At 43.1% G+C, this 16,987-nt stretch overlaps 2 protein-coding genes and 1 long non-coding RNA gene across 5 annotated transcripts; 2 read left to right on the top strand and 1 right to left on the bottom strand.

Annotated features, from left to right (window-relative positions):
• Window positions 1-122: 122 nt before the first annotated feature.
• On the top strand, window positions 123-8,306 carry LOC115684134 (uncharacterized). Of its 2 annotated transcripts, none has more exons than XR_008816002.1 (3): window positions 123-242; window positions 800-854; window positions 8,218-8,306. It is a non-coding gene; the product is annotated as an uncharacterized LOC115684134 (long non-coding RNA). The 2 variants fall into 2 exon arrangements; XR_008816003.1 differs by lacking the exon at window positions 8,218-8,306 and adding an exon at window positions 1,620-2,238.
• Window positions 8,307-11,021: 2,715 nt separating this feature from the next.
• LOC115689817 (ribulose bisphosphate carboxylase small subunit, chloroplastic-like) lies at window positions 11,022-12,307 on the top strand. Of its 2 annotated transcripts, XM_056309904.1 has the most exons (3): window positions 11,022-11,285; window positions 11,607-11,741; window positions 11,859-12,307. In XM_056309904.1, exons 1-3 carry the CDS (start codon window positions 11,112-11,114, stop codon window positions 11,871-11,873), a joined length of 324 nt encoding a protein of 107 aa, XP_056165879.1. In that variant the 5' UTR covers window positions 11,022-11,111; the 3' UTR covers window positions 11,874-12,307. The 2 variants fall into 2 exon arrangements, with proteins under 2 accessions (XP_056165879.1, XP_056165878.1); XM_056309903.1 differs by having other exon boundaries at window positions 11,607-12,307.
• Window positions 12,308-14,605: 2,298 nt separating this feature from the next.
• LOC115689833 (uncharacterized) lies at window positions 14,606-15,977 on the bottom strand. Its single transcript, XM_030615997.2, has one exon. It carries the CDS (start codon window positions 15,834-15,836, stop codon window positions 14,841-14,843), a length of 996 nt encoding a protein of 331 aa, XP_030471857.1. The 5' UTR covers window positions 15,837-15,977; the 3' UTR covers window positions 14,606-14,840.
• Window positions 15,978-16,987: the final 1,010 nt, after the last annotated feature.

The raw sequence follows: 16,987 nt of genomic DNA, 5'->3' as shown, positions 1-16,987 counted from the left end.
GTGTAACATTTGCCTCTTCTTTTGACCAGGTCAAAAGACTTAGGCTGAAGGAGGATTAAAAAAAAAAAAAAGGGTCAAAAAGTGAAGATAAAAGGAAGAAAGCAGCGGCTGGTCGCGGGAGAACATAAGAAAAACAGAGGAAAAGAAAAGGAAAAAGGAGAGGAGAAAGGGAAGAAGTGAAAGGGAGGGTTTGTGCGCGTGGGTCCTCGCCGAGCCGTTCCGACTACGTAACGCAACGACTAGTAAGTACTCGCAACCCTCGTTAGTCCTATCGGAGTAATTTTTCGATTAGGGCTCGGAAATAAGAGTTATGAGGATTTGAGCTGCGTAGTCCAAGTTTTTGGGTTGTCAAGTCTTAAGTATCCATGAAAATGAAAGATTATGGTGTTGTGGGGCTGTGCGTTTTGACGGATATCGATTTGGAGTTACGGTTTGTCCGGAATCAAATTTTCAAGTTGAGAGCATAATCTGGAATTTCGTGAACAGTACTTTCCAGGGCTTTTATTGTCGTTTTTGGGCTGTTGTTTGGGTTGGCTGTGTTGGGACATCCATAGTATGCTAGATGAGTTTCGTTTTGACTATAAGAGCGCGCAAAACGGAGTCCGGTGGAGGAAGTTATGGCGTGTGGAAATTTGGCGCGCGAGTTGTTCGTTGTGGTTGGCATTAGATTTTTTTCCTTTGAGCAAGCCGTCGTGGGCACGTGGGTGTCGGATTATTGGCTAATTAGCCTTAGCTTATTTGAATCGCGCGTTAGGGGGAAGTATTACTCGTTTTGATTCGTTTTCCGTATGTTTGATAGGATTTTGGAACCGTCGGCTCGAGTAACACATATGGGTTAGTTTTTGGATTACCAGGTGAGGGACATTATATCTTCTATGAATTTACAAATTCATATTTTGATAATGAGATATAATTTTTAATACAGTGGAGCATGTTTTCTGCATAAATTGGATCGATCATTTACTACCTTTTGTCGATTGTGAAATGAGTTGAAAAGTCTTATGACGTTATTAAAATGAAGCTTTTGTGAATGCTTATATTAAAGGTTTTGTGAAGAGGATTAGCCGAGGGCTATTCTTGTTGCGAAATGTTTTGTGAAATGGATTTATTGGTGTTGATTATGGATTTCTGGATTGAGTTATAAGTTGTTGCTGCTCGTATTCCTATGTTGAGAACCCGTTGAGGGGGGAGTATGCATACTGTCAGGATATCCTTCTGGGCCGAACCGCCGGCTTATAATAGGTGGTAGACCTTGCCAAGAGGGGTAAACTTGGTCGCCTTTGTCACGGCGTTAAACTTGACCATAGTTTGATGACGAGCATGAGATTGGTTGATGGATAAACCATCAACGTGTTATGTGATGAGATTAGTCAATGGATAGACCATTGATGATTGGCTATTGTTGTTAAGTGAGTTTTTATTGAGTAATCTGATACGGATGACTTTTATTGAAAAGTTATTATACCTTTGAGATATTTTTGGCTATATTGTACATTGAGTTTGAGTTATGGGCTATGATATTTTTTATACTATTGCATAGTGATTGTTCGGTCCGCTTAGAAGAAATATGTTACTCACTGAGCCGTGGTAGCTCACCCCTTATCTTACATATCTTTCAGGTTCTTCTGCTGGCCGCAAGTAGGGCATGAGCGGGCGTTAGTCGGAGGATTTCTTTTTGATTGTGGGATTTTGGGTACGTTGTACATAGTGACGTTGAGCTATTGGAATAGCTTTTTGTTGGATTTGTATATATCCTTTTGATGGTTTTAGAAAGCTCTGATGTTATTCGGGTTTTGTTTAAGTTGAGGCTGCGTCCTTTGGGTGAAAGGACGGCCGTGTTATGATCCCGTTTTGGTTGTGGTCGGGGTGTGACATTTGTTGGTATCAGAGCGTAGGTTATGATTTTTGGGTGGGACGTTGTGAGATTGTGTGATAGACTTTAATGCGTTAGTTTTAGATACTAAGGTGTATTCTTGATTCTGGATTTAGGTAATTATGAGTTCCGACTCGGAGCCACTCATCTCTTTTCGTAAGAATAATAAGGGAAAGAGAGCCATTACCTTCGACTCGAGAGATGTGCCTCGAGGTCCGAGAGTAAGGTCTCCGACAAGAAGGCGAGATGACGTAGGAGCAGACTCGCAAGAAATAAGAGGGAAAAGTCAATAGCCAAAGGCCCAAGACGTTGTAGTTGAAACTGGTGAACCTGGGAGTGGCAGAGGCTACACCTTTGCCCAGTTTAGAAAGTCAAAGCCGCCCACTTATGATGGGAAAACTGATCCTCTTGCAGCTGAGCGATGGATTAAGAAGATAGAGGGAATATTCAGAGTTGAAGAAGTTCCGAATGATAAGAAGGTGGACTTTGACACCCAATATTTGGAAGGTGAAGCTGAGTATTGGTGGGAAGGAAAGAGGTCCACTCTTGGAGATGAAGATGCTACTATTTCTTGGAAGTACTTCAAGGAAGCGTTCAACGCCCAGTTCTTTCCAAAATCCTTCCAAACAAAGACGAAGGGCGATTTTCTGCATATATCGCAAAGTGATTCTTCTGTTTTAGACTATGCGGGTCGCTTCAATCAGATGAGCAGGTTTGCGGAGCATTTTATGGCAAATGAGAAGGAGAAAGCTGAACATTTTTTGAGAGGACTTCGACCTGAGATTCGTTTTACACTCGCATCTCTTTTACTCACCACTTATGAGGATGTCCTGGAGCGAGCAATTAAGATTGAACAAGAGATCATGGAGAGTGGCACCCAGGGTATTCCTCAGCCCAAGAGGCCGAAGTTCACTAATTTCCAAGAGATCCGTATTCGTGACAGCAACAAACAAAGAAGCACTAGTAGGTTTGAAAGGGGGAAGAGTCAAACTGTTCGGGGTGCTTGCGTTACTTGTGGGAAATATCATAGTGGCCAATGCTATTGGAAGCGGGGAACTTGTTTTCTATGTGGGAAGATGGGACACATGCGGCAGAATTGTCCAATGCAGAGAGATACTCCAGCAGGTAGTAGATTATGCTTCGTATGTGGACAGCCTGGTCATATAGCTCGCTTTAGTTCCATGAGGAAGGATGTTCCCTCAGTTGGTAGGCCCCAAGAGAATCAGCCAAAACAGAGGGCGACAAGGAAGGTTTATGCAATGACGGAAGAGGATGCGGCAGCGTCTAACACAGTAGTTGCCGGTAATATCTCAATTACCTCGCAATATGCTTATGCATTGTTTGACCCTGGTGCTACGCATTCTTTCATTTCTATTGAATTCGCAAAGAAACTTGATATGCTACCTGATATTCTTGAATATGAATTGCGTATTGAGACCCCTACGGGTGACTTCGTTATTGTGGACCGTGTATTTAAGCGATGTATGCTTTTGGTCGATAATGTTCAAATGCCTGGAGATTTGATGTTGTTGAATATTCGAGATTTTGATGTTATTTTAGAGATGGATTGGCTATCAACATATCATGCTAATGTTGATTGTCATTCAAAGAAAGTTACCTTTCGACTCCCAAATGAGCCCGAATTCTCTTTTTCGGGAAGTTGTAAGGGTACTTTTCCAAGATTAATATCGGCAGTGCAAGCGAGGAAGCTTCTAAGGAAAGGTGGTTATGGATATCTAGCTTGCGTAAAAGACACTAGTAAAGAAGTTGTGAAGCTGGAAAATGTTCCAGTTGTTAGAGAATTTCCTGATGTGTTTCCTGAGGATTTGCCCGGCTTGCCACCTGATAGAGAGATTGAGTTCTCTATTAATCTGATGCCTGGTACAGGACTTATCTCGAAGGCACCATATCGGATGGCACCATCTAAATTGAAAGAATTGAAAACACAGCTGCAGGAATTATTGGATAAGGGCTTTATTAGGCCCAGTGCCTCGCCTTGGGGAGCTCTAGTCCTATTTGTGAAAAAGGACGGTAGCATGCGGCTTTGTATAGATTACCGCGAACTCAATAAGGTAACGATCAAGAATAAATATCCTTTGCCACGGATTGATGATTTGTTTGATCAACTTCAGGGAGCTCGGGTATTTTCTAAAATCGACCTTCGTTCTGGATATCATGAATTGAAGATTAAAGCAGATGATGTATCTAAAATTGCTTTCAGAACGAGGTATGGGCATTACGAATTTCTTGTCATGCCTTTTGGATTGACAAATGCGCCTGCTGCTTTTATGGATTTGATGAACAGGGTATTCAAACATTACCTCGACCAATTCATTGTGGTGTTCATTGATGATATCCTGGTGTACTCGAGGAGTTTGGAGGAGTACGAACAACACTTGAAGCTTGTGTTGCAGACCTTGCGTGAGAAGAAATTGTTTGCTAAATTCAGTAAGTGCGCTTTCTGGCTTGATCATATTGAGTTCTTGGGTCATGTTATCTCGAAGAATGGCATCGCAGTTGACACAAAAAAGTTGAAGCGGTTGTTCAATGGAATCGCCCTACCAATGTAACAGAAGTGAAAAGTTTTCTTGGGCTAGCTGGCTATTACAGGAGATTTGTAGAGGGATTCTCCAAAATAGCTGGTCCACTTACTCGCCTAACTCAAAAGGGAGTTAAGTTTGTATGGTTTGATCAGTGTGAGCGCAGTTTTCAAGAATTGAAAAGGCGGTTAGTGACGGCTCCCATATTAACCTTACCTTCAGGAACTCGTGGCTTCACAATTTATTGTGACGCATCTAAAGAAGGTTTAGGGTGCGTTCTTATGCAGGACAATAAAGTGGTGGCCTATGCTTCTAGACAGTTGAAGACATGAAAAGAACTACCCCATTCATGATCTTGAATTGGCAGCAGTTGTATTTGCTTTGAAAATATGGCGACACTACTTGTATGGTGAGAAATGTGAGGTCTTTACTGATCACAAGAGTTTGAAGTACATCTTTACTTAGAAAGAATTGAACATGAGGCAGAGGAGATGGTTAGAACTCTTGAAGGATTATGACTTATCCATCAATTATCACCCAGGTAAGGCAAATGTAGTAGCGGATGCCTTAAGTCGTAAATTTTCTAGAAACATGGCAATGTTGCTCACTTCTCAGCAGCCTATCCTTGAGGATATGAGGAAGCTAGATTTGGAGGTGTTGGTGCATCAATTGGGTGCTCAGATAGCTAATCTTCGAGTACAACCGACATTGATTGACAAAATTAAGGCTAAACAGAATGATGATTCTCAGTTGGGAAAGATCAGAGAAGGCGTAGAAGCTGGGAGACAGTTGGATTTGAGTATTCATGTAGATGGGTCATTGAGGTTTCGTGGTCGGCTATGTGTTCCTGATGATCCTGAGTTGAAAAAGGAAATATTGCAGGAAGCTCACAGCACTAAATACTCGATTCATCCAGGAAGTACTAAGATGTATAGAGATTTGAGAGGACATTTCTGGTGGGTCAACATGAAGAAAGACATTGTAAAGTTTGTCGATCAATGTCTGGTTTGTCAGCAAGTAAAGATTGAACATCAGAAACCAGGTGGACAACTACATCCACTTGAGATACCTAAGTGGAAATGGGAGCATATTACCATGGACTTCATCGTCGGTTTACCGAGAACGCCAAGCGGCAAGAATGCTATATGGGTGATTGTCGACCGGTTGACTAAATCGGCACACTTTTTGTCGTATCGATTTGGCCTTTCACTTGAAGACATGGCTAAGCGGTACGTCAATGAGATAGTGAGATTTCATGGGGTTCCAGTGAGCATAGTTTCTGATCGAGATCCTAGGTTTGTATCCAACTTCTAGAAGAGCTTACAAGGGGCGTTGGGTACTAAACTCAACTTCAGTACGGCTTTTCATCCACAGACAGATGGGCAATCGGAGAGGACGATTCAGACGTTAGATGATATGCTACGATCCTGTGTTATTAACTTTGGTGGTTCATGGGATGACTATCTTCACTTGGCAGAATTCTCCTACAATAACAGCTACCATTCCAGTATTAAGATGGCATCTTTTGAAGCACTATATGGTCGAAAATGCAGAAGTCCGGTTTGTTGGGACGATGTTGGTGAGAAGAGGTTGACTGGCCCTGAGTTTATACAACAATCAGAAGAAAAAGTCAGGTTGATTCGAGAGCGACTGAAAATAGCTCAAAGCCGTCAGAAAAGCTATGCAGACCTTAAGAGGCGCAAGATAGAATTTGATGTGGGAGATCACGTGTTCCTAAAGGTTTCACCTATGAAGGGTGTTATGAGATTTAGCACTCGCGGGAAACTAAGTCCAAGATATGTGGGACCGTTCTTGATATTGGAGAAGATTGGTGAAGTTGCTTATAAACTGGCTTTGCCACCAGCGTTATCTGGAGTTCATAATGTGTTCCATGTATCTTTATTGTGAAAATATGTGCCAAATCCTGAACACGTATTGGATTTCACTCCTTTGAGGTTAAGAGAAAACCTGACATATGAAGAATAGCCTATTCGCATTGTGGATAAGAAGGAGCAAGTGCTGCGGCGATACACAATCCCTTATGTGAAAATTCAATGGCAAAATCATACTGAGAGAGAGGCCACATGGGAGCTTGAGGAGGAAGCAAGAAATAAATACCCTCATTTGTTTGAAAGTTAAGGTAAAGCTAAATTTCGAGGACGAAATTTTTTAAGGAGGGTAGAATGTAACATTTGCCTCTTCTTTTGACCAGGTCAAAAGACTTAGGCCGAAGGAGGATTAAAAAAAAAGAAGAAAAAGTCAAAAAGTGAAGATAAAAGGAAGAAAGCAGCGGCTGGTCGCGGGAGAACAGAAGAAAAACAGAGGAAATGAAAAGGAAAAAGGAGAGGAGAAAGGGAAGAAGTGAAAGGGAGGGTTTGTGCGCGTGGGTCCTCGACGAGCCGTTCCGACTACTTAACGCAACGACTAGTAAGTACTCGCAACCCTCGTTAGTCCTATCGAAGTAATTTTTCGATTAGGGCTCGGAAATAAGAGTTATGTGAATTTGAGCTGCGTAGTCCAAGTTTTTGAGTTGTCAAGTCTTAAATATCCATGAAAATGAAAGATTATGGTGTTGTGGGGCTGTGCGTTTTGACGGATATCGATTTGGAGTTACGGTTTGTCCGGAATCAAATTTTCAAGTTGAGAGCATAATCTGGAATTTCGTGAACAGTACTTTTCAGGGCTTTTATTGTCGTTTTTGGGCTGTTGTTTGGGTTGGTTGTGTTGGGACATCCATAGTATGCTAGATGAGTTTCGTTTTGACTATAAGAGCGCACAAAACGGAGTCCGGTGGAGGAAGTTATGGCGCGTGGAAATTTGGCGCGCGAGTTGTTCGTTGTGGTTGGCATTAGATTTTTTTCCTTTAAGAAAGCCGTTGTGGGCACGTGGATGTCGGATTATTGGCTAGTTAGCCTTAGCTTATTCGAATCGCACGTTAGGGGGAAGTATTACTCGTTTTGATTCGTTTTCCGTATGTTTGATAGGATTTTGAAACCGTCGGCTCGAGTAACACATATGGGTTAGTTTTTGGATTACCAGGTGAGGGACATTATATCTTCTATGAATTTACAAATTCATATTTTGATAATGAGATATAATTTTTAATACAGTGGAGCATGTTTTCTGCATAAATTGGATCGATCATTTACTACCTTTTGTCGATTGTGAAATGAGTTGAAAAGTCTTATGACGTTATTGAAATGAAGCTTTTGTGAATGCTTATATTAAAGGTTTTGTGAAGAGGATTAGCCGAGGGCTATTCTTGTTGCGAAATGTTTTGTGAAATGGATTTATTGGTGTTGATTATGGATTTCTGGATTGAGTTATAAGTTGCTGCTGCTCGTATTCCTATGTTGAGAACCCGTTGAGGGGGGAGTATGCATACTGTTAGGATATCCTTCTGGGCCGAACCGCCGGCTTATAATAGGTGGTAGACCTTGCCAAGAGGGGTAAACTTGGTCGCCTTTGTCACGGCGTTAAACTTGACCATAGTTTGATGACGAGCATGAGATTGGTTGATGGATAAACCATCAATGTGTTATGTGATGAGATTAGTCAATGGATAGACCATTGATGATTGGCTATTGTTGTTAAGTGAGTTTTTATTGAGTAATCTGATACGGATGACTTTTATTGAAAAGTTATTATACCTTTGAGATATTTTTGGCTATATTGTACATTGAGTTTGAGTTATGGGCTGTGATATTTTTGATACTATTGCATACTGATTGTTCGATCCGCTTAGAAGAAATATGTTACTCATTGAGCCGTGGTAGCTCACCCCTTATCTTACATATCTTTCAGGTTCTTCTGCTGGCCGCAAGTAGGGCGTGAGCGGGCGTTAGTCGGAGGATTTCTTTTTGATTGTGGGATTTTGGGTACGTTATACATAGTGACGTTGAGCTATTGGAATAGCTTTTTGTTGGATTTGTATATATCCTTTTGATGGTTTTAGAAAGCTATGATGTTATTTGGGTTTTGTTTAAGTTGAGGCTGCGTCCTTTGGGTAAAAAGACGGCCGTGTTATGATCCCGTTTTGGTTGTGTTCAGGGTGTGACACTTTGAGTCAATGCTCAAAGTTTAACGGGTGAGCTCATTGGATCAAAAAGCAAAATAGCACAATAACCCAAACTGAGATATGTTAGAACGAATAAGCTCTGCCACATTTCAATCCAACGGCGAAAGATTGTGGTGGTGCCGTGCCTGTGGGGAGTCGGGGGACTATAGCTAGACCCGTGAAAATTTATCTCAACCATTTGGGGACAAAGAAGATGAAAACGACGGGGCTGGCGGTGATCTGATCAGTCTGAGAAGAAGAAGAGCAGGAACCATAAAACTTAACGAGTTCTCTAGACTTGGAAAAAAAGAAGGGAACACCATAAGAACACCGATGAGGCAGTCTTTGCCTCTCGTTTAAAGCCACTCCATAACCACAAACTAAACGGTTGATCTCTATCGTGCAAGATAAGAAGCAGCATCGAGAGTGAGACCCCATCATCGAATTCAATGAATTGCGGTGCGCCACAAGAAATGATCTTTATCAAGTTAAGCAAAGCTTGAGAGAGAGAGAGAGAGAGAGAGAGAGAGAGAGAGAGAGAGAGAGAGAGAGAGAGAGAGAGAGAGAGAGAGAGAGAGAGAGAGAGAGAGAGAGAGAGAGAGAGAGAGAGAGAGAGAGAGAGAGAGAGAGGATCCTGTGGGTAGATGATAGAACATGATTGAATCAGAACGGAGCACCTAATTCCTCGACGAGGCCGCAAATCCCCATTAGCCCCGGGCAATATCAAGGGAAAATTACCAAAAAAGTCATAAATATATTTTATGGATATTAATTCGGACCAAATTTTTCAATTTGATCAAATTTAGTCCTAAATCTTTTGACGAATTGTCAATGTAGTCGTTCCGACTAATTTTGGCTAGAAATATTTGACATGAACATCGGTAGTCCTATCTGGCACGATTGGCGCCGCCGTAGACATTCTTAAAATTTTTATTTTATTTGTTATTGTGGCTGGCGATGAGTTAATTAGGGTCACGGCCCTCGCACTAGCGACAAAAAAAATACCATATACCATATATTGGGTAAATGTGGGCGGAATTAATAAGGGCATCTACCCCATATAATATATAGGGATAAGTTTACTGGAAGTATTAAAATTTGTCCCGAAAGTGCAATTGAATTCTAAAACTTGACGAAAATGCAATCATGTCTTAAAACTTATCAAATTGGTGTAATCGAGTCTTTCCATTAACTTTGTCAAAATTTGGCTGACGGAAAATACTGATGTTAATTTTTTTTATTTTCTCTATCGTATGTGGCGATGACATAGTTAAAACGATATCGTTTTGGTATATTTCTAATTTTTAATATAAATTTTATTCAAATTAAATAAAAAAATAAAACTAAAGAAAGGTAGGTGAAAAACATGGCGGCGAGGGTCGCTGGCCCTCAGCCACATCTGGGCAAGGGACCCCGTTGACCATTCCCCCACCATCGCCGGGGGGGAGGGAGGGGGAGACTCGCTGCTGGTTTCTCACTTGTGTGTGTGTGTTTTTTTTAATTAGCTTATTTTTTAATTTTATTCAAATAAAATTTATATTACAAATTATATTTGGATCAAAACGTCGTCGTTTTAGTCATATATTTCATGTTTTAGCCACGTAAGAGAGAGAAAAAATATTTAAAATAGCAACGTCAGTAATTTCCTTTAACAAAATTGGACGGAGTTAACGGAAGAATTTGATTGCACCAATTTAACAAATTTTAGGACTTGATTCAAGTTATAAGATTTAATTGCACTTCCGTAATAAGTTTTAGGACTTCCGGTGCACTTATCCCTCTATATAAGTCATTTTCGGCCAAAATTAATGAGAATGATTATATTAACAAATTGTCAAAATGTTTAAGCCAATTTTTTTTCCGTCGAATAGGCTAAATTGAAAGGTTCAGTACCAAATTAACAACCGTAAAATAGATGTAGGACTTTTTTGTAATCAGCCCGTCGTGTCAATCTCCTAATATCTTAAGACAATTAAGGCTTTATTTACCAAGATCAAAGATAACCAAGGCTTTCAGTACCATGAAAGCGTGGCCACAAATTCCAAACTCTTGCAATCGATATCTCAATATAACTTGGATTCGTTCAAAACCGACGCGGATCCGGCGAATGAGTACTGAAAAGCATTGGCTCATTCGTCCTCATCGAACCAAACGAACAATTGATGGTCGGGACCACTACGAGATTAAGACATATTTGTCATAGAATTCTCCCAATTGGTGGTCCTTTTTGTCCTCTTTCTTAATCAAATGGGAAGACTCGAGATGCTCATGTAAAAATCGAGGAAAAATAATTAAATTTTTTTAAAAGAAAAAGTGAAAAAAATTCAAGATGACACACTCTTGATTAGCATCAATTCCTTAGAGGCGTTTTCGTGTCTATCCCGTCTCTTATCCGGATAAAATGGCCCGAGTGCTAAATCCGTCCAAGCCCACGATTTTTTTTTTCCCATTTTCTCATTTATTTCGCAAATTATAATATTTTTCTTCCCAATTCAAGTGGAATTCACATCCTAAAAATCGAGAGGTCGAGTGGGGCTATAAATAGAGGGCATGGTTTGCAATGTGCATTCAAGCAACGAGAAGAGAGCGATAAGCCTTTTGTGGTGTTGAAGACAGTTTTGCACAAAAGGGGAGATCGGAGATGGCCTTGTCCTCAATGCTCTCGTCCCCGGCTGTCCAGGCCGCCCCGGCTCAAGCCGCCATGGTCGCCCCGCTCACTGGCCTCAAGTCCGCCTCCGCTTTCCCGGTCATCCGCAAGTCGAACGAGGACATCACCTCTCTCTCCAGCAATGGTGGAAGAGTCCAATGCATGCAGGTGCTTACACTAGATTGTTATCATTAGGTGGACTTTACTATCACTCTCCGATAAATGTGGACCCTAGGATATGTAGATCCAATTGCATTTTATGTCTACTGCCTCACTTTGTGATGATTAACAACAACAATGCTAATCTCTAGATAACTAATTAAATGGACTCAATTCCACTGTACTTAAACTCAACTCGGCTTCGAAATGGCGTGCTCGGTGCGACATTCGGACTTAATCGATCTTGAGATTTCTATGTACTCGAGCTCTAGGACAAAAATACTAAAGAGTGGAACATGGTACTAAGAAGACTGTCATGGCGACTGTCAGGTGTGGCCTCCGGTCGGCAAGAAGAAGTTCGAGATGCTGTCCTACCTCCTTCCCCTCTCTCCCGAATCCTTGGCCAAGGAAGTCGACTACCTCCTTCGCATGGGATGGATTCCCTGCCTTGAATTTGAGCTCGAGGTGACGTTTCCTCTTCATCCTCTCTAAATACTCAACTAGATGTCTCTAAATAGCACTCATTTAGGAATGTGCCTTCCCAAATCTGATGTTGTGTTTGTGATCCTCAACGTCGCGCAAAAGGGGTTCGTGTAACGTGAGAACCACAAGTCCCCCAGGTACTACGACGGGCGCTACTGGACAATGTGGAAGCTCCCCATGTTCGGGTGCACTGACTCGGCCCAGGTGTTGAAGGAGCTGGAGGAGGCCAAGAAGGCTTATCCCCACTCGTTCATCCGGATCATCGGGTTCGACAACAAGCGCCAAGTGCAGTGCATCAGCTTCATCGCCTACAAGCCCCCGGGGCTTCTAAATTCACTACCCGCTCGGGTTGAATAAAGGGTTTATGCCGTGAACTTTTCTTTTGAACTCTTTGGATCACTTGTGCTTTCGCAATGCCTGCTGCAGTTGTTGTCTTTTTCCCTTGTGGTGTTTTTTGATCAATTTGGACTACCCGGAATGATAGAAGGGCCTCAATGTACATAATTGAGTAAATCTAATGTCAGATCAAGTCCTTTTATCACACCAAACTGGGTCGTCTTTGATTCTCTGCACACATTCTACTAAGTCAAACTAATCACACGTCAAGAAACATTAGAACCCAAAACTTTCAGTCCTGCAAAAAAGAAAATACGAGTGTTTTTTATACTCTTTCCTACTGTTATGATCGGTTCCATCCGCAGCACATTCGCAAATGGGTACGGTTTTCAGCTATAAGCTTATCCAGGAAAACATGTTCTTCATTTGCTGTTATCTGATAAGATAGACAGGCTCAACCTTCAACAACGACCTCGTACTGGGAAACTAATTACACATTACGACTTGTACAGAGTCGTACAGTTTGAGCTCTCTAAAAGCTCAAGCCAAGCATGATCCTTCCCCCAAAGAAATTGCATGTAGTTAAAAACCAGGAAAGAATATTCTATCGACTTCATTCTCGCTTGCTCTTTGATTTATTCCCGTCCTAGAATTTGTTCATTTTTCACTTCCCTTTCTCAACTTCATTCGGCGCCGCGATGTTTGAGCGACCCCTTCAAGTGGCTTCAATCATTCAATTGATGGTCCGGGTGGAGCCAGTTCGTCGGCCGCCTCACTTGCCTAGTCAAGGCATAAAAGTACGACAAGTCTCTTGTCAACAGACTCCTAAACGAAAGAACAAGGTGTTTAGACGGGGATTCTAAGTAACAAGAGTGCACGAGAATATAAGACTTAAACTGAGGAAATTATCCGGTTAGTCATAAATCTATTATACAGATGTTAATTCAGTCCTAAACTTTCTAATTTTGCCAATTCACTACGAAGCCTTTGGGTGGAAGTTCAATCTGGTCCTTCCGATCAATTTTTGCCGGGAATCACTGACGTGGTCTTATACCATGAGGATGGCCGGCGATGATTGAACTGCTACGTTAGCGATTTCCGGCGAAAATTGGTTAGGAAGAGTACATTGGAATTTCGCGCAAAAGTTTAATACTAAATTTGCAAAATCGGAAAGTATATGATTGAGTTGGCATCCGTACAAATGGTTTAGTACTTGATTGAGTGATTTTCCCTACTTAAACTTATTAAGAAAACGTAGGGAGCATGAGAGTGCTTAAGAGATTGCATTTGTAGTGAGAATAAGGATCGCTTAAGCTTAAGAATTTCGGAATTTATAAGAGACAAATACAAAACGTGAAAAGTTAAATCACGAGGCATCGTTGTTCTTTTTGCCCATACGGTTCATGTAATCATGGGGCGAGGTCATAATCTAGTCTTCTGCATGGACCACATTAATAGGCCATGCTTAGCATGACCCTTTAATATCTTATCCTCGCCGTGCCCGGCCTGGCTCGTAAAGCGTCAATCAGGGCTTGAAGCGGGCAGCCTAGCCGTCGCTAAGCCAGTCTGTTGCAGTTGAAGTGAACGAAGTCCCAGATCGAGCACATACGAACGGGTTCAAGTTGCATGCTCATAAACCCGGCTCTGTTTTTCTTAAGGTTAGCGCTTTCGAGATAGACGTGCCGAGCTTTGTATGCGCTGACCCGTGACATGTTTGCTCGCGGAGCTTCCGAAGATAAGCCGGCGAGGGCCAAGTAGCCTTTCAAGAGAAATGGCCCGACCTCATTAGGTACAACAGACTTCCCATCTCCGATTAAGGAACACAGACGTACAATCACTGAAGTAATGGGGTTAGCACTCACCTTTCATTTCCTTGCTGGACTTGATTGCAATGTCCTGAATCTGTCTGTATGTCCTTCCAAAATAATGAGGTTCTCACGTGTCTCAACGACCTTTCCAATCTCCAATTCACAATTTGATATACTTTAGCCCCCAAAAAAAAAATTCAGAATTCAGAATTTCAGATACTTAATTTAAGTAGCAGGGCATTACTTTATTTGTTCTCTTTAGCTAACCTTTCTTTTCAGCTGCGAGTTAGTGGGCAATCAACCTTTGACCTGAAAGAATTTAGAGCTTTCGTGGGCCGAGCAAATTCGCCAATGTCGATGCTTGGAAGCAGAAAACATCATGAAGAGCCATAAAAAAAATGTATGCCGGATTCTCTCCTGTGATGTCAAAAATTGGAGTGTAAGAAATTATTCGCGCACCGTGTTTGGCATTTCTACATTGTCGATGGAGCTATCGCTAGGAAAAGACGGCACATGTGAAAAAAACACAACACGGGTATAGTCTTAGTACGCAAGTGAACACCCATCGCCTTCGAATGAGCAATTACTTGGCAAGAAAAGTCCCAGAAAGAACAAAAATTGAAAGAAGAAGAAGAAGGATCATTAGCCCTTCACTTGCAAGGAAGCTATCAGGAAAGAAGATTTGTGTACCGAAGCAGAAGCTACGTAGAAATCAAACATCAATACATTAACATATGTTGTCTGTCCAAATCATTTGTTAAATTGATCTTTTCTTGAATTGAGGAGGAAATTGGGAAGGACAACTCGTATTTACAGACGCGAGTCAAATCCACCACGTTCTCTTTTTCCTATCCGACCACGTCGGCCGTTATTCTAGAGCACGGCACGCCGGACCGCCGGCGAAATGAAGGAAAACCCCTGACTCGCAACCCGGCCGTCAGAACCGCTTGGCCCTCGACTCGCTCACCAGCTCGTCCGAAACGATGACCGCGTCGGCGTCCCACCACGTCTCGACGTCGGCCTCCGCCACGCGCTTCAGCGGCGAACTGACGTTCCTCATGTCTCCGAGCATCAGCTCCCCGCCCGCTTCCAAGAACAGCTTCTCCACGCCGCCGCAGTCGACCCGCTCGACGCTCCCCGCCGGCCGAGGAGCCCACTCGGCGATTATCGCCGGCGCCCGGCGGCGCGTGCGCGTGTCCCACACTCTCAGCGCCATGTTCCCCGAGCTGCTCACTCCAGCGGACACGATCGCCGCCGGCGACCGCAGCGGCGAGGCGGAAATCGCCGGGATCCCGGACGTGCCGGACGAGAACGAGCTCAATCTCTGTCCCGTGTTCAAGTCGGTGACGGAGATGGCGTCCCCAAAAGAAGTCGGAGATTCCCCTTCGGGGTCCAATTCAATCTCGAGCCCGAGATTCCAGAGCTTGACGACGTCCGTTCGGTCGCAGAAGTCCGACAAGTGGTCGCAGAAGAAGCTCTGCCGTCGCCGCAGTTTCGAGCTCACGCCCTCGCGCTGCGAACTCGCCGAGCCCTTGACGACGAAAACTTCGCGGTTTCGAAATGGGTCTTCGAGGGGCGAGCTCACAAGCTCGATTTCGTCCTCCTCTGTTTCCGAAGAAGGAGCAGAGCAAGACGCTGACGAGCAGGCATCGTCTTCCTCGCTACGATCTAGGCAGCTTCTGAGAAAGGGTCGGGACTGTGACGGCGGATCCGAAACGAGGTCGTTCTGGTACTTGATGATGAGGAACCTGATGCGGTTGACTATGGTGCCGAAAGAAGCGACGAGGGCGAGGACCAGAGCGCCCCACTTCCAGAAACCGTAGGCCTGCGAGATCGTTCTGACGGAAAACGAGAGAAACTGCGAGAGGAAAGATGGGTCTTGCAGAGAGCTTATGCCCGCTTCGAAGTCGCTTATTCTGTTTATGAGCGGCATCTCAATGACCACGTCTCTTCGTTGCAAAAGACGAAAAACTGGGTCGGATCGAAGAGAATCGTTCAGCGAACGGGGGTGTTTCGACGGCGAAACGAAAGAGGGAAGGAGAAGAATTCAAGAGAAGAAGCAGAGCTTTTTCCTTATGGAGCTTCAAGCGAAAGGAAGAGGAAGGAGGTTTGGAGAACTCCTCCGTCTCTTCTTTTTATAAGGGCAAAATGCCAGGAAAGGAGTCATTTGCCCTTTTCTTTATCCTTTCTTGGTCATGTCAGTCCTTTTTAATCACGTGATTACATCGAAAGCTTAATGCACCTCTCGCTAATAACCTAATCAAACGGGCATATGAACAAATTATTTTAAATTGCATAGATCAGTGCATTTATGCTGGTCGAACGAGACATGTAAACATGGTCATACGGTGACGAAACTACGGCAATCAAAAGGCTTTTACGATGCAAATTCAATCCTCGTTCCTAACTAATCGCGGTCGTGTAACATAAAATTTTGTTTTTAATAGTGATTTAATGGGCTATTAAACTCGGGGGAAAACGATTGTCCCGCCTTGCATTCCATATATATATATACACATAAAAAAATATAAAAACAACGTTAAGACCCGGTTCGTGGCGGATGACGTGGAAGGCGATGATTGGTCGTGCGGTGAGGGACTTTCCCGTCCACGTCAGCAAAGAGGCCGGCCGGCGGGGGGGGGGGGAGGTCTTCATTTTATTTAACATTTTGGAGATGGGGACGGCTGACTCAGCAATATTCCCGAGAAGTCATGCAGTGGCGTGGGGCCACGTCATTTTCTCGTACGATGAGTGTCCAGAAAACGAGCGCAAAATCCGACCCTATAATAATAATTCCAGTGCGCCAGCGGGACGGATCCAATTTGTGGTTTTCAGGTTACGGGCGGCCCCGACCATCTGGGCGCCGACACGTGGCGGGATATGGTTGGCTGCTCAAATTCCCGAGGTACTGAGTGAGCCATCAATTTTTAATAAATGTTGCACCGTCTATAATTTCGGGGCTTATTGAACCGTACATGTCTAGGTAAGAAATTTCGATTTTCAAAAATAGTGACGCGCGTAAGCACGAGGAACATGTTGTTTTTCGAGGACACGCTCTCGTAACTTGCCAAGGGGAAATTTCTT

Source organism: Syzygium oleosum, unplaced genomic scaffold (genome assembly GCF_021117445.2).
Source record: "Syzygium oleosum isolate NSW1041296 unplaced genomic scaffold, Sole_v2.1 Sole_v2.03, whole genome shotgun sequence".
NCBI classification, from domain to species: domain Eukaryota; kingdom Viridiplantae; phylum Streptophyta; class Magnoliopsida; order Myrtales; family Myrtaceae; genus Syzygium; species Syzygium oleosum.
This window is presented reverse-complemented; position numbering and strand designations above follow the sequence as displayed.

Bases quoted from the DNA above. Each gene is read 5' to 3' on its own strand.
- LOC115689817 (XM_056309903.1), top strand. From the start codon at position 11,112: ATGGCCTTGTCCTCAATGCTCTCGTCCCCGGCTGTCCAGGCCGCCCCG. The intron at 11,286-11,606 runs GTGCTTACACTA...GGCGACTGTCAG, and splicing joins GAAGAGTCCAATGCATGCAG to GTGTGGCCTCCGGTCGGCAA.
- LOC115689833 (XM_030615997.2), bottom strand. From the start codon at position 15,836: ATGCCGCTCATAAACAGAATAAGCGACTTCGAAGCGGGCATAAGCTCT.